At 41.4% G+C, this 17782-nt stretch overlaps 2 protein-coding genes across 2 annotated transcripts in view; one reads left to right on the top strand and one right to left on the bottom strand.

Annotated features, from left to right (window-relative positions):
• Positions 1-3793: 3793 nt before the first annotated feature.
• LOC131890160 (uncharacterized) lies at positions 3794-4783 on the top strand. The gene is made up of 4 exons (XM_059239452.1): positions 3794-3948; positions 4015-4182; positions 4251-4403; positions 4476-4783. The coding sequence occupies exons 1-4, from the start codon at positions 3892-3894 to the stop codon at positions 4662-4664; spliced, it is 567 nt and encodes a 188-aa protein (XP_059095435.1). The 5' UTR covers positions 3794-3891; the 3' UTR covers positions 4665-4783.
• A 3266-nt stretch (positions 4784-8049) lies between these two features.
• The window catches only part of LOC131890640 (tachykinin-like peptides receptor 86C), a 46806-nt gene continuing 37073 nt past the window's right edge, over positions 8050-17782 (bottom strand). The window contains exons 3-4 of the mRNA XM_059240036.1: positions 16569-16955; positions 8050-11136 (exon numbers count right to left, since the gene is read on the bottom strand). Coding sequence (XP_059096019.1) covers positions 9607-11136; positions 16569-16955 — 1917 coding nt within the window. The 3' untranslated portion in view covers positions 8050-9606. The remainder of the gene's footprint in view (positions 11137-16568; positions 16956-17782) is intronic.

The raw sequence follows: 17782 nt of genomic DNA, 5'->3' as shown, positions 1-17782 counted from the left end.
TGCCTTCAACATCAAAATGCATTTGCTATATGCTACATCTTTCAAACTTGACGCCGTCCATTTGAAGGAGCTTTTGCCAAATTAGATTTCTACTACCGCTAACCATGATAAGTAGAGACGGCCAAAATATGCTTTATCCATATTTTGGCATGAAACAGGTTTTTTTTGCATATTTTGCATATTTCGTGTTATCATGCATATTTTGGGCTTATCGCTTCAGCAAATTTTGTTTTGCCCATCAATGGCCTCTAACAAACCCCCATCAAGGCACACCCTTGTCCTGCCTCATCTGGACACAAGCCTATCATGACAGGCCACTATCCAGCCGCATCCCTGTTCCAACACGCTTTGTTTTTCCGCGCTTACATCTCAACACGACCCCATCAAGACACGCCCCTGTCATGCCTCGAGACCAGTCTGATCCCACTACCAACAAGTAACAAGTATGGCATTTGAGCAAAATTTTGACAAAAGAGGCAAGTGATGTTATATCATATGGAGAACATCACCCATTTTGGTGGCAATGGCTTCTAACAGCCATTCAAGCACCAACTGTTTTTTGCGATTAAACATCGGGTAAGCCTCTTGGGGCAATAATAGAAAGACACCTACTTTGCAAAAACTGGAAGTGAAATCAATTGCTTAGATTAAAATAACTTAGTCATGGTGAGCTGTGGCTGAAATTGAATTTGGCAAAAGCCACTTAAAAGAGGCTGAAACGATTTTTGATTTTGGCAACCTAAGTTGATAAAACAATAAATGAAAAACACAATGTGAACGCATTTTGATTTTGAGGCTCCTTGGATTTACTGCAAGTTTCATGGATTCTCTGAAACACAAGGGTTAAAATAATTGCCGCCCTTATTTTTTTTTGTAGTGACCCAAGTTCATACCTTATTGCTGTTGGATTAACTTTATGTTATCCAATAAAAGGGACGATTCCTTTGATGTCGAAAGCTGCGCCCAATATTTTCTCACAATCGTCAAATCCCTTTTGACGTCTGCAATTGATCACCACATTTGAAAAGAATCAGAGAAAAGGTGCCAAGCCCAAGCTTTCCAAAATGTCAAAAATACCCGCTGCAGCATTATTCGATTGTATCTTGTCAATCTTTTGTATGAAGGATTGTTGAACAGCGTTGATTAACCAAAACGACGCCTTTTGCACAAGGTTAAAAAAAAGTTCCGTTAGCGAATAAAATTATTCAATTGCGATGAAAGTAATACCTACTAATTCAAAATTAACTTTATTGTCTTAATTGCCACTTTAAGGCTCATGAGGATATGAAGGGTCAAATGAACTTTTTTTCTTTGTCAAAATGTTCGAATCACAGAAAATGTTTGATGGCAATTTGCTATTGTTTTTTGAAGCGTTATAGAACTCATAATTCGCAGAAATTTGTCTACCTAAGCTTATCTTTTCACTCAATCAATATCAAACTGAATTGTACAGGGCTAGGAAACCCAATTAGAGCGATCGTTCGAATTGTTCGAATCTGTTGAAACTTCGTACGGAGTATCCCTATCAAACCTAATTATATGCATACCACGTGATGTAAGTCCCGTTTACAACAATGACTGACTGTACGCAAGACATGAATTAGAAGAACACGTTAAACGATAAGGCCTTTGGCGAATTGGCCCTGTTCTCCTTGATGAAGGCAATCGAAGAAGATTTTGTAGAATTGATGCGTTTACAACAAGTTTAGAGTTCATAGGAGTAAGCAGGGCATTAGTAAAGAAATTACAAGTAACGAAATTACAGCAATTAATTCCTTTTCTCGAAAAAGGAACTGTAATTGCAGTACATTTTAAGATCGTGTAATTGTAACGACACAAAATCTTTAAGAATTACTCGTTACTCGTTGATTTTTCAGCTTCCAGAATGGCCTTTAATTTTTCGTTTATCTCGTGACAGCTGATGAACCTCAAAGCTCAACAGAAATTGCCATTTTTACTAATTTCATCTAGCATATTTTGATCAAAGAAAGTCAGGGTTGAAAATTGTGTTTGCTCCTAACCGCTCTGAAAGTGTTATTGGTTTTGAATCTTGTTGCATTTGCTACTTTAGTGTTTACATCTTCTCAATCTAATTCCTTTGGACTCAAGCACGGGAAATGTTTCCTTGGCTTGAATATGATGCTTCAAATTTTCAAAGCCTCCCCACTTCACTTCGCTTAAGGGATGGACTCCCTATAGAGAAGCTTTACCGGCTTCACAATGTCTAATAATGTTTTCTATCATGAATTTTGCGACATTGTTTCAAACCTTTAACAATCATTATCCCATCCAGGGTCCCAATCTTGACTCCTCAAAGTATTATGATGCAATACATTTTGAACAACTATGCCAAGATTAAATGCCACGGCTCATTATTGAAAAATGTTGACAAGAAATCTTCAAATGCAACGCATTAGGACTGCTTGAGTCAAAAAACTCCATTTCTTTTGAAGATCAAGAATGGCCTGGATGGGGTAAACCATAAAATATTGATCATCTAAAATTTTTGTAAAAGTAATTGTAACGAGTAACGCCATTACCTTTTTTTCGAGTAATGGTTGTGTAACGATTTACTATTTTTGACTAATGTAACTGTAATTCGTTACTTTTATTGAGGAACGAGTAAGGAGGAGTCCAAATGTCCTTGCCAACAAAGACATTGCAGGTCTACCTCAACCAGTTTATTGAAGGCGACGGCGCAACACTATTCGAGCACCGTGATGATTGTTTTTGAATCACCACCCTTTCTCGCCGTTCCTTTGAAATTTCAAAGTTGAGAATGCGCAAAAATGCGCAGCATTCAAAGAAGGTGAACAAGGTTTCTGTTACTGTACGTTTTCAATGGTCTTCATGGTCCCAACGCAGATTTTAGAGTCAGTTACGGCAACCGCAAAGGCTTAAAGCGAGTTTTGCGGGCACCCTCAAGCCCTCATGAATCCTGTTTGGTTCGAACAACGAAGCCCAACTCTTGAAGAGTCTAAGTACTCAAGGCAAGATGGAAAATTAGAATGTTTGTTCTGCCCACAGTGTGACCAGAGACCCAACCATCAAGAGTGTTACCACACTCTCTTCGTATTTCCTTGGGCTCCTTCGTTGTTCAATTTGCTGCCTAAAATATTCTAAGGGTGTACGTAGATGATGTTTCTCCTGTAGCATCTTTCAAGTCAGATTTGTGCAAGTTTTTTCTAAGCATCCCAGATCAACCTTTATTCAGGGGCTAAATCGCTCTGCCATCTCAAAGTCGTTTGGAGACCAAATGTCAGATAAAGTTTAACTGGTTAATAATCCAGAATATGCATTAGCGCAAGGTAAATGTTGTGTCAAGATGTACAAATAATCAGACTTTTTTTGACATTTCAGTGTTGCAGGTACCTATTTAAGACATAAATTAAAGAAGGTTGAAACCATCCCAAAAAACCTTGCAATATTCTACAATATTTTGATCACATAAAGATGACAGGTTATAGCTGAAAACATCACTTTCAAATACGCTTTAGATTGTTTTATGGCCTGAGTCTCCCAACAAAAAAAACGTCGCCTATTGATGGAAATGTTGTTGTTTGTTTCAAAACTCTTTTGAGAATAGGTAAAAATATTAGCCCCAATTTCATTAGCACTTAAGAACTCGCCTGGTCAAAAATAACTCTCCATCTTGGTGAAGTTTTGGCCGAATTCACTTGATAAGATTCTTTCAGATTTTATAAGCATTAGGGCCTAACAACAACACCGATAGGAATTAATTACTTAGTGCTGAGGTCGGCTGCCCTCTACACCTATCGGAAGTATAAATTGATCTGATCGAGTAGCAAAGTCCGACTTGCTGTTTATCTGCACTCCAATTCACTTCAGTCTTACAAATCTTTTCTACTAAGGTTCCAATATCAAATCAACATGAAGGCCTTCGCTTTCTTGGCACTTTTCATCGTGGGAACCTTGGGCTCTACCTTGGTGAGAGTCAAAACTCATAACCTTAGTCGCTCAAAAGCCTATTACACTATAATTTTGGAAACCTAGGCAAACGCCGAGAGAGCCCCTGCAGGCAAATTGGTCCAGGGTCTGGTGACTGAGGTGAAGAAGTTGCAATCCGAAAACCAAAAGCTCCGTTCACTGATGGTGCAACCAAGGAACGACGATTGCATCGATTGTGTCAGAGAAATTGCTCACGCTGTGAACATTTGCAATGTGAGCTACGCCATGGTTTTTGCTACTGTATTATGATGTTAATGATCATGATTGGGTTTTCACTCAAGGAACTTGATACTTCCACTCTGGAATGCGTCGAGAACAGCATTGGGGCTGCTTCAGATTGTTTGAGATTCGTTTGCGACATCTTAGATGTGATTGATGGAGGCGACGGCATTTGCCCTGAGGACGACGATGGCACCAACGATGGAACTATTGTGGTAAGAACAAGGGACGGGGGAGCAATTTACCCGGGAACAATGGATTAACAAATGCCCATTTAATCTTTCAAGGATTGTGCCACTTGCGCCGTGGACATTGACCTCGCCATTAAGGCTTGCAACGACGACGATAACAGCACCTTATTGTGTGTGGAGAACATCTTAGGAACGGTGTCCGATTGTTTGGTGTGCATTTGTGAAATCGCTGGAGCCATCGGTAACGAACCAATCACCGGTTGTGATCCCGATTACCCGCTTTAAACCAACCAAATAGGCATCAAGTGAACAAGGCTGGTCTTTGGTTCATTTCGCTTCATCCTGTTATGGGAAGCAAACTGTACGAGTACGTTCCAATACAGAATAAATAAGCATGCATATCACATTGAAGGTTATGTGACCACGGGTAAGGGATGCAATGCGTTGCTCCAGGATCTTTTGACAAATTAGTGTGATTTTTTTAGATTGCGTAGAAAATGTTCACATATGAGCTGAACCTCAACCTTGACCTCAAACCCAATTATTAGTATTGGGCCTGAAACTTTGCCCCCCACAGAGGCGAAAAATCAAGATTATAGAATTGACTGACAGGTAATGAAATGTAAAGCATCAATTGCCACGACCTCAATGTGGAAATTGAAAGTTCATAAAGGCTGATTTCCGACAGCCATTTTATGAACTTATCAAGTTGAATCTTTTTCCCCAAAGCTGAGAAAATTATCAAAACTACGCAGTGTAAAACTGAAAGCAGGTTCAGTCAAAAAAGTCTTCTCAGTCCATGTTTGTGGGCCATGCACCAGTAACTAGCAATAGATATATGATGCATGTATTCCAAATAAAATGGTGTTGTCCTGCTGTCACCATTTTTTCTCGCCTCTTTGCCATGATGTCATCACCAATCGGTCTCGCAATTGTGAGGACTGTCAAAACAAAGCTAAATAGAATATGTCTCTCCAATCTCGGACCAAATTCAATTCGATGTCTGGGGTGACTTTGTAGTTGTGAGTACTTTCCATATTTGCATAGTCATGGTGTACATAGAAAACGAATGATGCAGCCAATGTTGGACATAAACAAAGAGCAAATGAGCGACAAAATAGCCAAAATAGCCTGCAAGACATTATTTTATATCGTAATTGAATCGAAAAAAGGAACCACCACTCGAGAGGTTTGTTGCAATAATAGAATAATGAAAGCAAGACATTTAAAAATAAGCTTACGATTAATAAATGGTTGGTTGCTAATTTGAACGCACTATAAATCCAACTAAAATCAAATGATCCGTGAACATGTAACTGATCCAAAAAGTTCGTGTATCTTTCACCAAGAAGCTGCGGAGTTCATTAATCAACCTTCTACGTTTTGATTCCCACCTTTGCTTGGCTTTTTTCATGTCAAATATAATTGAGACACATCGAGTGAAAATCAAATATACTAAAAATATCTATGGTTCTACTGTATACATCTTGGCAGGGTCTTTTCACAATTTCTCCTTAATTGTCCTCGAATTTTTTTGTTATCTTGTTGAGAAACGTTGAAAATGCAATTCTAACAGAGTACGTCGGTCACTATAAGGTGTGATGCTTCTCCATTGCAAACCAATTTCAGGTCATCGAGGTCTAAAGGCGGATTTTACAAATTAAGAGAAACAATGCGACTGCGTCATTGTTAGAATGGTTTATGAAAAGGCAGCGATGAGGAAACTCTGGTGATACGTCTACTTCGGAGGAGTTTCACCTATTTTTTTGGCCGACTACTGCCTGCTCCTGGGAATTGAATCCTCAAAAGTTCAACATGAAAAATGATTTGTCTTATTTGGCTTCATATTCATACATCCACCAATGAATTAGAGATGGCGAATCTGGCTAGCTCTTGAATGTAGGGTTGACCAGGAATTTGGATTAGAACCTTTCTTGTCCAAACCTGTCTTAAAAGGTGCTACAAGATGAGACACCTCTCGTATTAGGAGAGGCAGGAAAGTCGGAATTGTATAGTATTCAAAGAAGGTACGAAAGGTATCTGATACTGTATGTTATTAAAATTATCCATGAGCTTTGTCCTTACCCAGGATTTAGGGTCAATCGTAGTGACCATAGAGGCTTAATGTGCGTTTGAGAGCCTTCGAGAATCCAGGCTAGTAAGAACAATAAAGTCCACGGGCCTTTCTCGAGCTCCTTCATCGTTTTTTTTTCGAACTATTGAAATTCCATTTCCAGTAACGGTAAGGAGGTCCGCAGAAAAAATCCCTATGAACATTTCATTTGCAGAAAACCAATTGAGCAATGAAGGAGAAGAAGAGTAAAGCACTTCATCTTTCGAACTAGCTGGGATTCTTAAAGGCTTGAGGGTGCTCTCAAAACTCACGTTACGCCTCTGCGGTTGGCATAATTGACTCTAAAACCTGGGTTGGGACAAAGCCCATGAATCCTTTTGAAGACGTATTACGGTATTTTTCATTTTTGCGGACTTTCTTACCTCTACTGGGAATGGAATTCCTAGCAGTTCAAGATAAATAACTCCTTCATTTTAAAAATTCATTTTTATATTCATGTGTAATTTGATCGATCCCCCAAATTAGAGTTGGTGGATCTGAGCTGCCTTTGAATATAATGTAGATCAGGAACTTTAATCAAAACCTTGTCCAAATATAACTTAAAAGAGGCAATTGGAGGCAATATTTGAGGGGAGTAAATTAAACAATGAAGGAGCCTCGATAAAGAAGAGAGATGGACTTCGTTGTCCTCCTCTAACTTGGTTTCACGAGGACTTGAAGGCGCTCTCAAAAACGTACGTTAAGCCTCTAACGTGGCTGCAATTGAGCATAAAACCTGGGTTGGGACAAAGTTCATGAATGCTTTTGAAAACGTACAGTGCCACTCAAGATATGGACAATTGAACGGGTCTTTTACGAGTACCACAGTGGTTTTTTAGCCACTTTCTTGATTGTCGGAGCGAGTGGTCGCCGGTCGAAGCAAGAAGGAAAGTGTTCTGTCTAATTTCGAGTCATTTGGCTTGAAATGTCCTCTTACTTTCCAAGTCATATACTGCATACTTTTCCTATCAATTGCATCTGTATCTTATCAGATCGCTTCCAAACTTTGTTTGAGCACTTTGAACATCTACCACCCAAATTGTCCCCCTCTTCTTAAACGAGATGTCTCTTAATTCTCATTCCGATGATGTTTCCACCTGTATCAATCTCATGATCCCACGGACATCCACGAGTAGCTGTGCAGCCCTTCCAAAGTTCATCTTTTTCCACAATTATATTCAATTTGGCTAAAAGCCACTCCGATCCAAGATGTGTGGTTGTTCCCTTCCTGACTCCTCTCTTCAGTAAATCCGATACGATTTGTCTTTTCTGAGCGATTCAGCGCTCAATCTCTCGAATTGATGGTCAAAATCGAGCAACTCCTTGGTATGTACGTGAAAGGAGGGAAAAAATGGGAGAGCGAGCAAACCCAAGGATGGATCAAGTTGTCCTCAATTATTGGCCCCTTCTTCTATGAACTCACTCCACTCGTCTTCCTTTGGGTCCTCTGTTGAAGAAGGGAATGAGGAGTGAGCTGCAAGGTAGTAATTGAAGTACCTATCTAGTACGTACGTATGTACTGCATGTACGTACTACACGGAGACATGACGACTGAGATATCAAAGACGACAAGGGCACATTTATTCGCGTCAATTGGACATGTAGAGATGTTTTGACTTCACATTAGCCAACAAAGATTCGTTACTAATAGACAATTGGATTGGTTGGTGGATTTGGGTTGACCGAATAACACAAAGTGCACATTGCTCAGGAATGCCCTGGTAAATGAGACCGAGAACAGCATCCAATTTTCAAGTATTTCAATGACTCGATTATGATTTGCTGATGATTCCAAGTCGAAAAATGTGGGCGACATAATCAAAGTAACACAGATATACATGAACTGGTGGCACCTTGGTCCCGTGTTCCACCTTTCATGGATCTTTGATTGGTAGTTACTTGGTTCGGTCAAACCTTTCTCAATTCTTCACGTTGCAAAATGCCTACAAGATGTGGTGATGTGAGTAATACTGTACTATTGACATTCATTTCTACGAACATTAGGCAATCATGGGCAATAAAATGGTTCGTTCTTGAAGAAGAACTTAGACAACAATCAAGATCAGAAAAATACGTCATCTTCATTCATCTTTTAATAAAGGGAAATCTTGCTTCTGGTACTTGTTTGGTGTCGAAAGAATTCTTTCATCAGGTCAACTTGATCTCGGGTTCGAGGGTTTTCTGACATGGGACGACCAAGCACAGGCCACGAGATTCATCGGCCAAGGGCCCATGAAAAATAGAATGGATCGCTAGAACGGTCATTTTAACCAGCTGGTCGAAGGGTCATCGGAGATATCGGAGTAGTCCCTTGATTATATGGTAGCCAAGAGAGAATCTCAATTCGTTATCGCAGTCTTATTTCGAGTCGGTTGTCGATATTATAGGTAGATGGAGTTCAAATAGCCTCGTTTTCTTGACCAAAGTTGGCCAACTCAAGGAATGGATCCGATGTCGTGTTCACGAGCCAGCATTGGCTTTTTAATAAATCCTCAGTGACAAACCACAATTATTACATCATTGATCTTGATGGAGCAATCATAGAGTTTTCTACCCTTGGGTCTGGTTGCGTGAATCTCTGAAATCATTTCTCATTGACAGACATCATGGTTGATAGACCAATTACGGTAGACCTTGTCTCATTTCAAGTAACACGAACATTTTAGCCCTACCCACAAACGAAAATGTGGTTGTTGTTCTTATTTTTTTTCTTTGACAGCCTTGATTTTCTATTTTTTTCAGCACGCCAGAACTTGACCAAGGTCTCCATGTACTATTATACTACGTTCGTATTCCATCCATTGGACCCTGATGCCTCAAGTACGCACGCTTCTGAGAGTTGACTAGTCAGAAGACCTGGTGACTTTAGTTGGCAAACAACGACTGATTTAGAAGGTATGCTTATCTATCTGACCAAAGCTAAGCCTGACCTCTTCTCCGTCTATAGTAATACAGTTACAAGTATGCCGGAAGTACGTAGTAGTATTCAACCATTCCGTTGGAGGGTGAAGGAGTCCACGGCATCTTGAAACGCTCCAGAGTGACATGCAATTTATTTTTGCCTTCTTCAGGGCTCGATTTGTCTTGGTCATGGCGGGAGGAGCTTATCGGCCGTTAAATGACCAACTCGTCAGAACCTATCTTCTCGTGAAATAATGGGTTTGAAGTGAAATTGATGTTCGCAGATTTAGGTGGTAAATGAGGAGACTCCTGATGTTGTTGCTGATGATCCACTGGATGGTGTTGTTCAGTCAACATAATAGTAGACACACTTGGGCTATGATCTGATACGTCTCCATTTGAATGCGCTTGTTGTTGATGATGATGATGATGATGATGGCGGGGGTGTTGGTGATGGTGGTGATGATGAAAAGGACGACCGTGCCGCTGATTTTTTTCTTGATGCAAATCATGATGATTTTGATAGTGATTTTGATGAGGCAAGGGAAATTCGACAGATGGACAAGAGCATGGTGATGACGCTATGGATAAGACTGATGGAGAGAGATCTCGTTTGGGAGTGTGATCTTCATTTGTCTGGGTTTGGGTCGTTTCCTCTGGCCTGCCTAGCCGTTTATTTACAGTTTCACAAGCCTCTGATTCGAGACGGGCTTGGTTATCAGGAGATGGGATGCTCCTTACTGGAGAACAGCCATCATTCTCTGAAGTACCATCTCTTGTCAATGTCCTCGCCGCAGTCATCGCAGTCGTTGTTGTTGTTGTTGCTGTTGTTATGGTAGTTGTTCCCTCGCTTCTCGCTGGCGTGGTTATCGACATCATTGTTGGAACCCTCTCATTTGAGGCCGTAGATTTCAAAGGGGGCTCAACCTTGGACGAGCAGCGACTGAAGGTCTTGCCACATGCTGCGGTCTTATTCTTCTGTTTTCTGTGGCTCAAAGCATTGGGGCGGGTCTGCGAAAACGATCGACTGCCTCCTACCCTTCTACACGAGGATGAGGATATGTCGTCCTTGAGGTCAAAAAATGAACTTTTCGAACTTTCTCGTGGCGAGAGGGACAGCTTCTTGCTCACCGAGTTTGAGCCAACGTGACTGTGTGTGCTTGCTCGGGGTCGGTTCATGCGCCCTTTGCCTGACGGAGAATTGACAAAGAAGTGTTGTTGTTGCTGTTGTTGTTGTTGCTGCTGGGAATCTGCTTCAGAATGAACGGTGGAAATGGTGGTGGTGATAGTGGATCGATTTGGACTTCGTCGCAACAAGATGGATGAGTTCATCCGCTCCATGAAGGTGCGATTAGCGGGGCTGTTCTCTAGACCCGTCACCCCGGTCGTGGTCTGAATCATACCATTCGTGTAAATGCTACTGTGGCCAAAGCCGTGACGCCGCGAAGTCCACACTTTGCAATTGAAAACGCGTTTGAACCCGTCTCGGAACTTGGACGACATGATGTTGTATAGGATGGGATTGATGGCGGAGTTAATGTAAAACATAAGCCGAGAGAAATAAAGCAAGTTGAAGTAGGTCTCCTGATTGATGACATCCAAAATCTCCAAGGGTGAGGCCACGATCCACAACGTAAGAACCTTGAAGGGGAGAATGCACGCGAAGAAAAAGAAGACCACAGCGATGAGCATGGCAACCACTTGCCGACGGGATCGGATCACGGCCGAACTCTCAGCAATCACCTGCAACAGGAAAAGAGAGACCCAAATCAGAGCGAACGACGTAATTCCCAACTCAATTCCTCCCTTACGCAATTGACCTACTAAGATGTACGTCCAATGTAATTGTTCAAAGTTTTGAAACCGAACCATTCTTACTTAGAATCACTGACAATCGGATCACGTACTTTATAGTAAATGGAGGAATGACTATCGTTCAAACCCATTTGTCTCTATTTAGGTTAGGTTTTTACGGGATTTGATACGCTCGAAGACTATCTTTCTGCTTTGATTAGAGTACCTGTTTCCGAAGCTGGCGAGTACAGTCTCAGTACTTACTTGAATACATTCCAGGGTCCTCGAAAAACATCTTTTTATTGTATTCAACTTAATTTCCTTCTACTCCATAACAGCTAACCTTTGTTGTTTTAGCTCGTCGGCCCTCTTAATTGAATAGCTAGAATCATTAGCTTTCACTTCCCTTTGGCCATCGACTACAGCGAATATGAAGTACTATTAAAAGACTTTGTCTGCATATCCATGCTCTAACTCTCGTTCATTTTGATAGTTTTTTAGTAGTTGTAGTTGTAGTTGATGTTGTAGTAGTTGTAGTTTCTATAGTTTTTGTTGTTCTTGTGACTGCTGCTTGCGTGGCGTGGTTTACTGCAAACCAATAATCGGATCGACAATGGAGATTGTTCGCTGGCTCTGAAGGCCCAAGGACGTTTCTTGAAAATGTAAATAGATAAATCTCCATTTTCTGAATAACATTATTTTTCCTTTAGTGGCTTTCCATGAATGACCATGAAACAACTATGTGATGGCCCAGTCTCATCTCCCCACTTTCGTTTGGAATGAATTTTTTACATCTCTTACACAGAATCCTCTCTCTTACTGATGTACTGCAAAAAATAAGGGCAAGGAATGCATACGTATAGCAACCAGACCATGCCCATTGGAACGACTGAAGAACAGTCTAAATACGAACATTACTTAAATGTTCGATTTTTTCCATATGTAATCATCCATGGTCGAAAATTAAATGATCGTCCGCCTTTTTTCATGCAATGAATGGGCGTCGTGTGCGTCTGCGATCCACCGATGAACTCAAAGGTTTCCTTTTCAAATGCAAACTCTCAATTCCAATGAAAGGTGCGAACAACATTTCAATATTGGCAAGCAGTCCATCACTATTGTTGACTTCATTGGCCCTCTGAAGTTTTGAGTAGGTAGGATCTCTAATTCTCTCTAAAGCTGGCAGACACGAAAGAAGGCAGAAGAGTGGTCCGTCTCTCTTTGGATCAAAGCCTTGAGAAAAGTCAGGGCTCTTTAAAGAGAGAGCAGACGGGTTGGAACTCTCGTCCATCCCCATTTGAATGGTGAGTATTTGTCATTAAGAGCTCTAGCTTAGTTATGTATAGTCTCTCTCAACGACAGGCACAGGTGGAACCAAATGTTGGAATCCAAGGATGGGCACAGCAGGTTGGGATGACACATGCGACAAACTGCAAACCAACAGGATACGGGTAGGTAGGAAGGCGTCCATTAAAGAGCCTTGGCCGAGAACATGAAAAATGGATCGAGGCCATTTATTGACGACGAGTCAAAAGGAGTCCTCTCAATGCCAAATACCAACTTATGCAAACGTCGAACTTCAAAGCGTCTTCAACTCTTGAGTATTTGTAGGAAGCATAATAGTTTATTCCATTGATCGTGGGAGGAATGATTTGCTGGAAAGGCTAGGACCGGGTGGAGCAGAGAGGACAATAAAAAATATATTTTAGTTACCAAGCTACCATCCATCCATTCACTCTACGTTGTTTTCTCTCTATATCTTTGGCCTCTTCGTGTACTCGAGGAGCTGCATCAACAATTAATGCAAATGGTAGCAGCCTTTCAACATTGCTTTTTGCTCAAAAGCACTAAAGCAAGCCGTGAACGTCATATTTGTCACTTGCATCAAAAATAACCCTGCAAATGGAAAGACAGCCAACTTGATGAAGAGCATGAAAGCGTCGACTTCCCTGAAAAAGAAACCGCCGTTTTTATCTCTTTGCTCATAAAGCACTTTTTCGACTCCTTACTCCTGACTCATTGGCTGTACAACAAGAATAAGTATTCCGCATTATGCATCGTTTGTACATCATGTAAGTTTTCAAAAGTTGACGAGAAAACCCCATCCAGATGAAGGAAAGTGGCAGACCTTGGAAGTGTAGCTTGATCATGACCATAATCATCATATTGCTGCTTTTGCTGTTCCCCCTTGTACGTATGTACGTACTAGGTAGTGGTTCTCTCAAGCATTGGTAGGCCTACCCCTCACCTCACAGTGGTTTGGTATCTTACGTAGATCCATCATCATGAAATGCAAGCAGATATTGTACTGAAGTCAGAAGCATGATACAATAGGGCGCATGGTGGCTGAAGAAACATGATACCACATGAACCAAGGAACAAACTCTCGCCACAACCATGCTACATTTATCGCCACCCTTTACCTAGTGCATACGTACGTAAATCGAGTACCTATAAGTAAAAGCCTACACCACAGCGGTACACTACACTACTTGAGTAGATTCAAGTCGCGGGTGGTGGCCGCATTGAGGGAAAATATATTTTCGTCTATCGAGGTCATCATTATTTCATGGGTTTTCAGATATGACTTTGGCACTCTTGGCTTTGATTTGACAGCTTCAGGACGGGGTTAACTCCATGGAAGTGTCCTGAAAATTTATGTGTCCATGGCTGATTTGATTTTGCTTACCAAACTATTATTCTCATACACGTTCAACTGCCATAGATTTGACAATTTTCACCGCAAAGCTAAAGATGTCGAAACTCGTAAAATCAAAAAGGTACAGGTTTTGTGCAGTGATGTGATTAAGGACCTCTTTCAAATTGAAAGTCGCTTTCTTTGGACGAATCGATGCTGTGCCGTAGATTATTACATCAAATCATATCAGGCTACATGTACTAGGTATTTGAGTTTTGCCTCTCAAGGTAACCAAGTCATTTAACCGATGGCGAAGATTGGATCCACCATGTTAAAAAACCTTTTTCTGTTGCTTCTTGAGACCTTTCCAGTCTGCCTGTCTGCCTTCTTGTCTGTCTGTGGGTTTGCTCCATTCTGCTCTCTGGAATGCTTCTATTCTGCGGATGTCATCTGAAACATGGCGACGGAAACCGATGCCTCGTTCGAATGGATGGATGAGATAGGGGAGGCATCAATTTTCAAGGAAATCGTTACTTTCCCACTATGCCATCCGTGTGGGCTGGGGAAGAACAGTAAACGGGGTTGTGTTTGTTTGCCGATGCTCTCTTGGTTTTCCGTCTGATTTTTGGGTTGTTTACCAAGCCCAAGAAGGTCCATTAGTGATAATTAGAGCGAGGACTGAATGGTTATTCTTCTGACCCAAAAATTTATCCGTTGGATTTGAAAACAATAATAGGCTAGCAGTTTCGCTTGAGGTGAAATATTCGTTTCTTAGGAGGGCTTTCATTTCTAGTATTATCATGTTGAGGCCTAAATTTGGTGCTGTTGCACCAAAATAGGCCAGTTACCTTCAGATCTGCCTCCTAGTGCTTATTAGTCCAAGGCAAGTCCAAACAGTGGGGTATTGACAAAATTAAGGGTGCATAAATAACCACACCAAAGCCCCAATGTTACAGTACATACACCGATACTACTGTACACTAGATGTCTGTAGTGATGGATGAATTCCATGGAAAGAGAATGGCCTTTGCCCTGCTCCCAAGCTACAAATGCATCCAGCATCCCCAAGAGCACATGCTCACATACATTCATGGAGCATTTAATTAAAAGTTAGCGTAATGAAGCATCCAAGGCAAGTATGTAAGTCTTAACTAGAGAGGGCGAGTATGGGCCTTGCAGATGTGCTATCATCTGTTTCCTACTTGTGGTTGATGATCGGGCCCAGGCCTGCCTTCCCTTTTCTCGTGGGTTGGGTTCACTCCCAATCCCTACAATGGAATGGTGTTAACATCTTCCTTGGACGTTGTTCTTAACCATATCGTACCTGATGCACAGTATCGAGAACAAATATTTCGCCCTGGACACGAAGAGTGTTGCGAACAGTCGATATAAAAGAGCATTCGGAAATGGAAGGAGTCCCTTTGCGAGCAAATCGTTAGGGAATGGCAACGTTTTGCCCATCCACCTTCACTAATGGTTGACTTAAAGAACGATTGTTCGCTTGACACTAATATGAGTTAGAGTGGGACTGCTTTCGAATAATCATGAAACATGGTCGCCCACACACAGTAGTTCCGATGTCCTTGAAGGCATTCACAATCAGCATGTTCTACACGTCCTTCTGTATGAGCCCCCATATACGGTGATCCATTGACGAAAAGAAATGCCGTCATTAGCATTTGTAGCTTTTATGTCGAGACGTGTACGTACGTACCAGTATTACAGAAAGGAAAAGCTCCGTAACCTTGTGCTTAACGTGGTAAAACTTCTTCATCCCACTCACTGCATATACGTACTGTATTACGTACTGTATCATCATCATCATCTCGACCTTCGTGGTTGAAAGGGATCAATGGAGAAGTTTGGCCAGCTGTTTAAGGATACACGCCTCCTAGTCTTTCTAGAGTACTTTATGTAGGTACAAAGCCATGATGTTGTTTTCCTGTCCAAATTTGAACACATTTTCGGCTTGACTCATCTAGAGGAAAACTGAGAGCTCAAACGAGGGCAAAACTCGATTCCTCAGGGGAAATTCTTAATGCTTCTTCTTAGAGTTCATCTACTTCATCGTGTTCATCGTCGTCCTCATCCTTTGCCACTTCCTCAGACTTGGATNGTCCAAATTTGAACCCATTTTCGGCTTGACTCATCTAGAGGAAAACTGAGAGCTCAAAGGAGGACAAAACTCGATTCCTCAGGGGAAATTCTTAATGCTTCTTCTTAGAGTTCATCTACTTCATCGTGCTCATCGTCGTCCTCATCCTTTGCCACTTCCTCAGACTTGGATGAAACTTTCAATAAAGCATCAAAATTCAGAGCCAGTCGAGACTATTGGTTGGACAAACTGAGAGAGCGCATCGCGTCTGGTGCCAACTCCATGTAAGTATGAAGTAGGTCGTACAAAGCCCCCAGGGGAACATCTTCATTGGAAAATTGCTCTGAAAATTCATTTCCGACGCGAGCCAGCCCCAGCTCACTCATCATGATATGCAGGGGAACGACTTGAAATGAATTTCAGGTTATGGCCAGCAAAACTTTCAAGCAATCATACAACATTCTTCACTACTTCAAACGTGTCCGATGAATGTTCCTTAAGACATTTCCTAATCCTAGGCGGTCTTCGTTCGCTGGTTGGTTGGTTGTTTGGATGGTTAATTTGTTGGTTGGCGGTTGGTTGGCGGTTGGTTGGCTGGCACAGCCCTCTGGCTCGTTCTTTCGTTAGATGACTTAAATTCAACCTTACCTGTTCATCATCTCCAATCTGATTGGGAACCAAGTGATTGGCGATATGTCTGTAGAGCAGGATGAGTATCAATAATGGAATGAAGAAGAACACGGTGATGATGAAGACGAAGTAGAACTTGGACCAGAAGTTGTCTACCGAGGTCAGACACACGGGTGAGACGGGATCGGGGGTGTACTCGATCATGGCCAGAACTGGTGCGGTCAGGCCAAAAGCAAAAAGCCAAGCAATGATGCACGTCATGCACGCCTTACTCTTGGTCCACACCACGCCCGCTTGCAGGGGCAAACAGATGGCGTAGTAACGTTCCACGGTGATGGCCATTATGGTCAGTACGCTCGTGTGTGAAACGGATAGCTCCACAAAGGGCACGAAGAAGCACATGGCCTGGAAAGGAAAGAAGTGGGAAAGTGTGAAAAAATCACATCAGGAATGATGATAAGATACCATCAGCAGCAACAACAACAACCACAACCACTTTCTACCTCTCGATGTAGGTATTTTAAGTAACAAACTCCTATTACTGTAGATCGTGGCTCAGAAATCTCCCTTTGTGTTCTACTTGGTAAAGCTGACTTCAAAGTTGCTTGCTTTTTTAATCAAATATGAAAAATAGAACTCATAAGAAGAGACCTATCAACTTTCTTAAACTAGATCTAGTTCCGTAAGGTCCTCTTGCGCTCAAATTCCCAAAATTGAAACTGTGTAAGCAATCTCTTTCGTTTTATTTCTAAACGTAATGCCGCCCACTATTTCGTAAGACTTTTCATAACCACCAACCAGTCTCTTTTCCAAAAAGTCTCTAGCTGAGTTGAATGATCAAATTGTTTCTTTCATTTGATGAGATAACCATCTTAGCTGGTTATTGCACAGCTGTTACCTAAAACGTTTCGAAATAAAATTGTCTCTACCAGGAAGAAAAATGTGAGTGAAACCAATAATTTCTCGTCGCAGTAGTGCTTCTCAGATGGACAGGAAAGTGACCCCTCGCAATGGTATCCAAAGCATTGATGAAGGCTTTGGTCTAGATCTAGTAATAACCATGCCAAGACTTCTAAGAAAGATTTTGTTGCTTTAAGAGCAAAAGAAACAGTTTTGAAAAAGTAACACTCAGAACAACCCGTAAGTATATCAATCCAATCAATCCACTTAAAAGGTTTACGGAGTTACAACTTACCTACTGAAAAATCTCACAACTGTGATTTCATGATTGT

This window comes from Tigriopus californicus, chromosome 11, assembly GCF_007210705.1.
Source record: "Tigriopus californicus strain San Diego chromosome 11, Tcal_SD_v2.1, whole genome shotgun sequence".
Classification (NCBI taxonomy): Eukaryota; Metazoa; Arthropoda; class Copepoda; order Harpacticoida; family Harpacticidae; genus Tigriopus; species Tigriopus californicus.
This window is presented reverse-complemented; position numbering and strand designations above follow the sequence as displayed.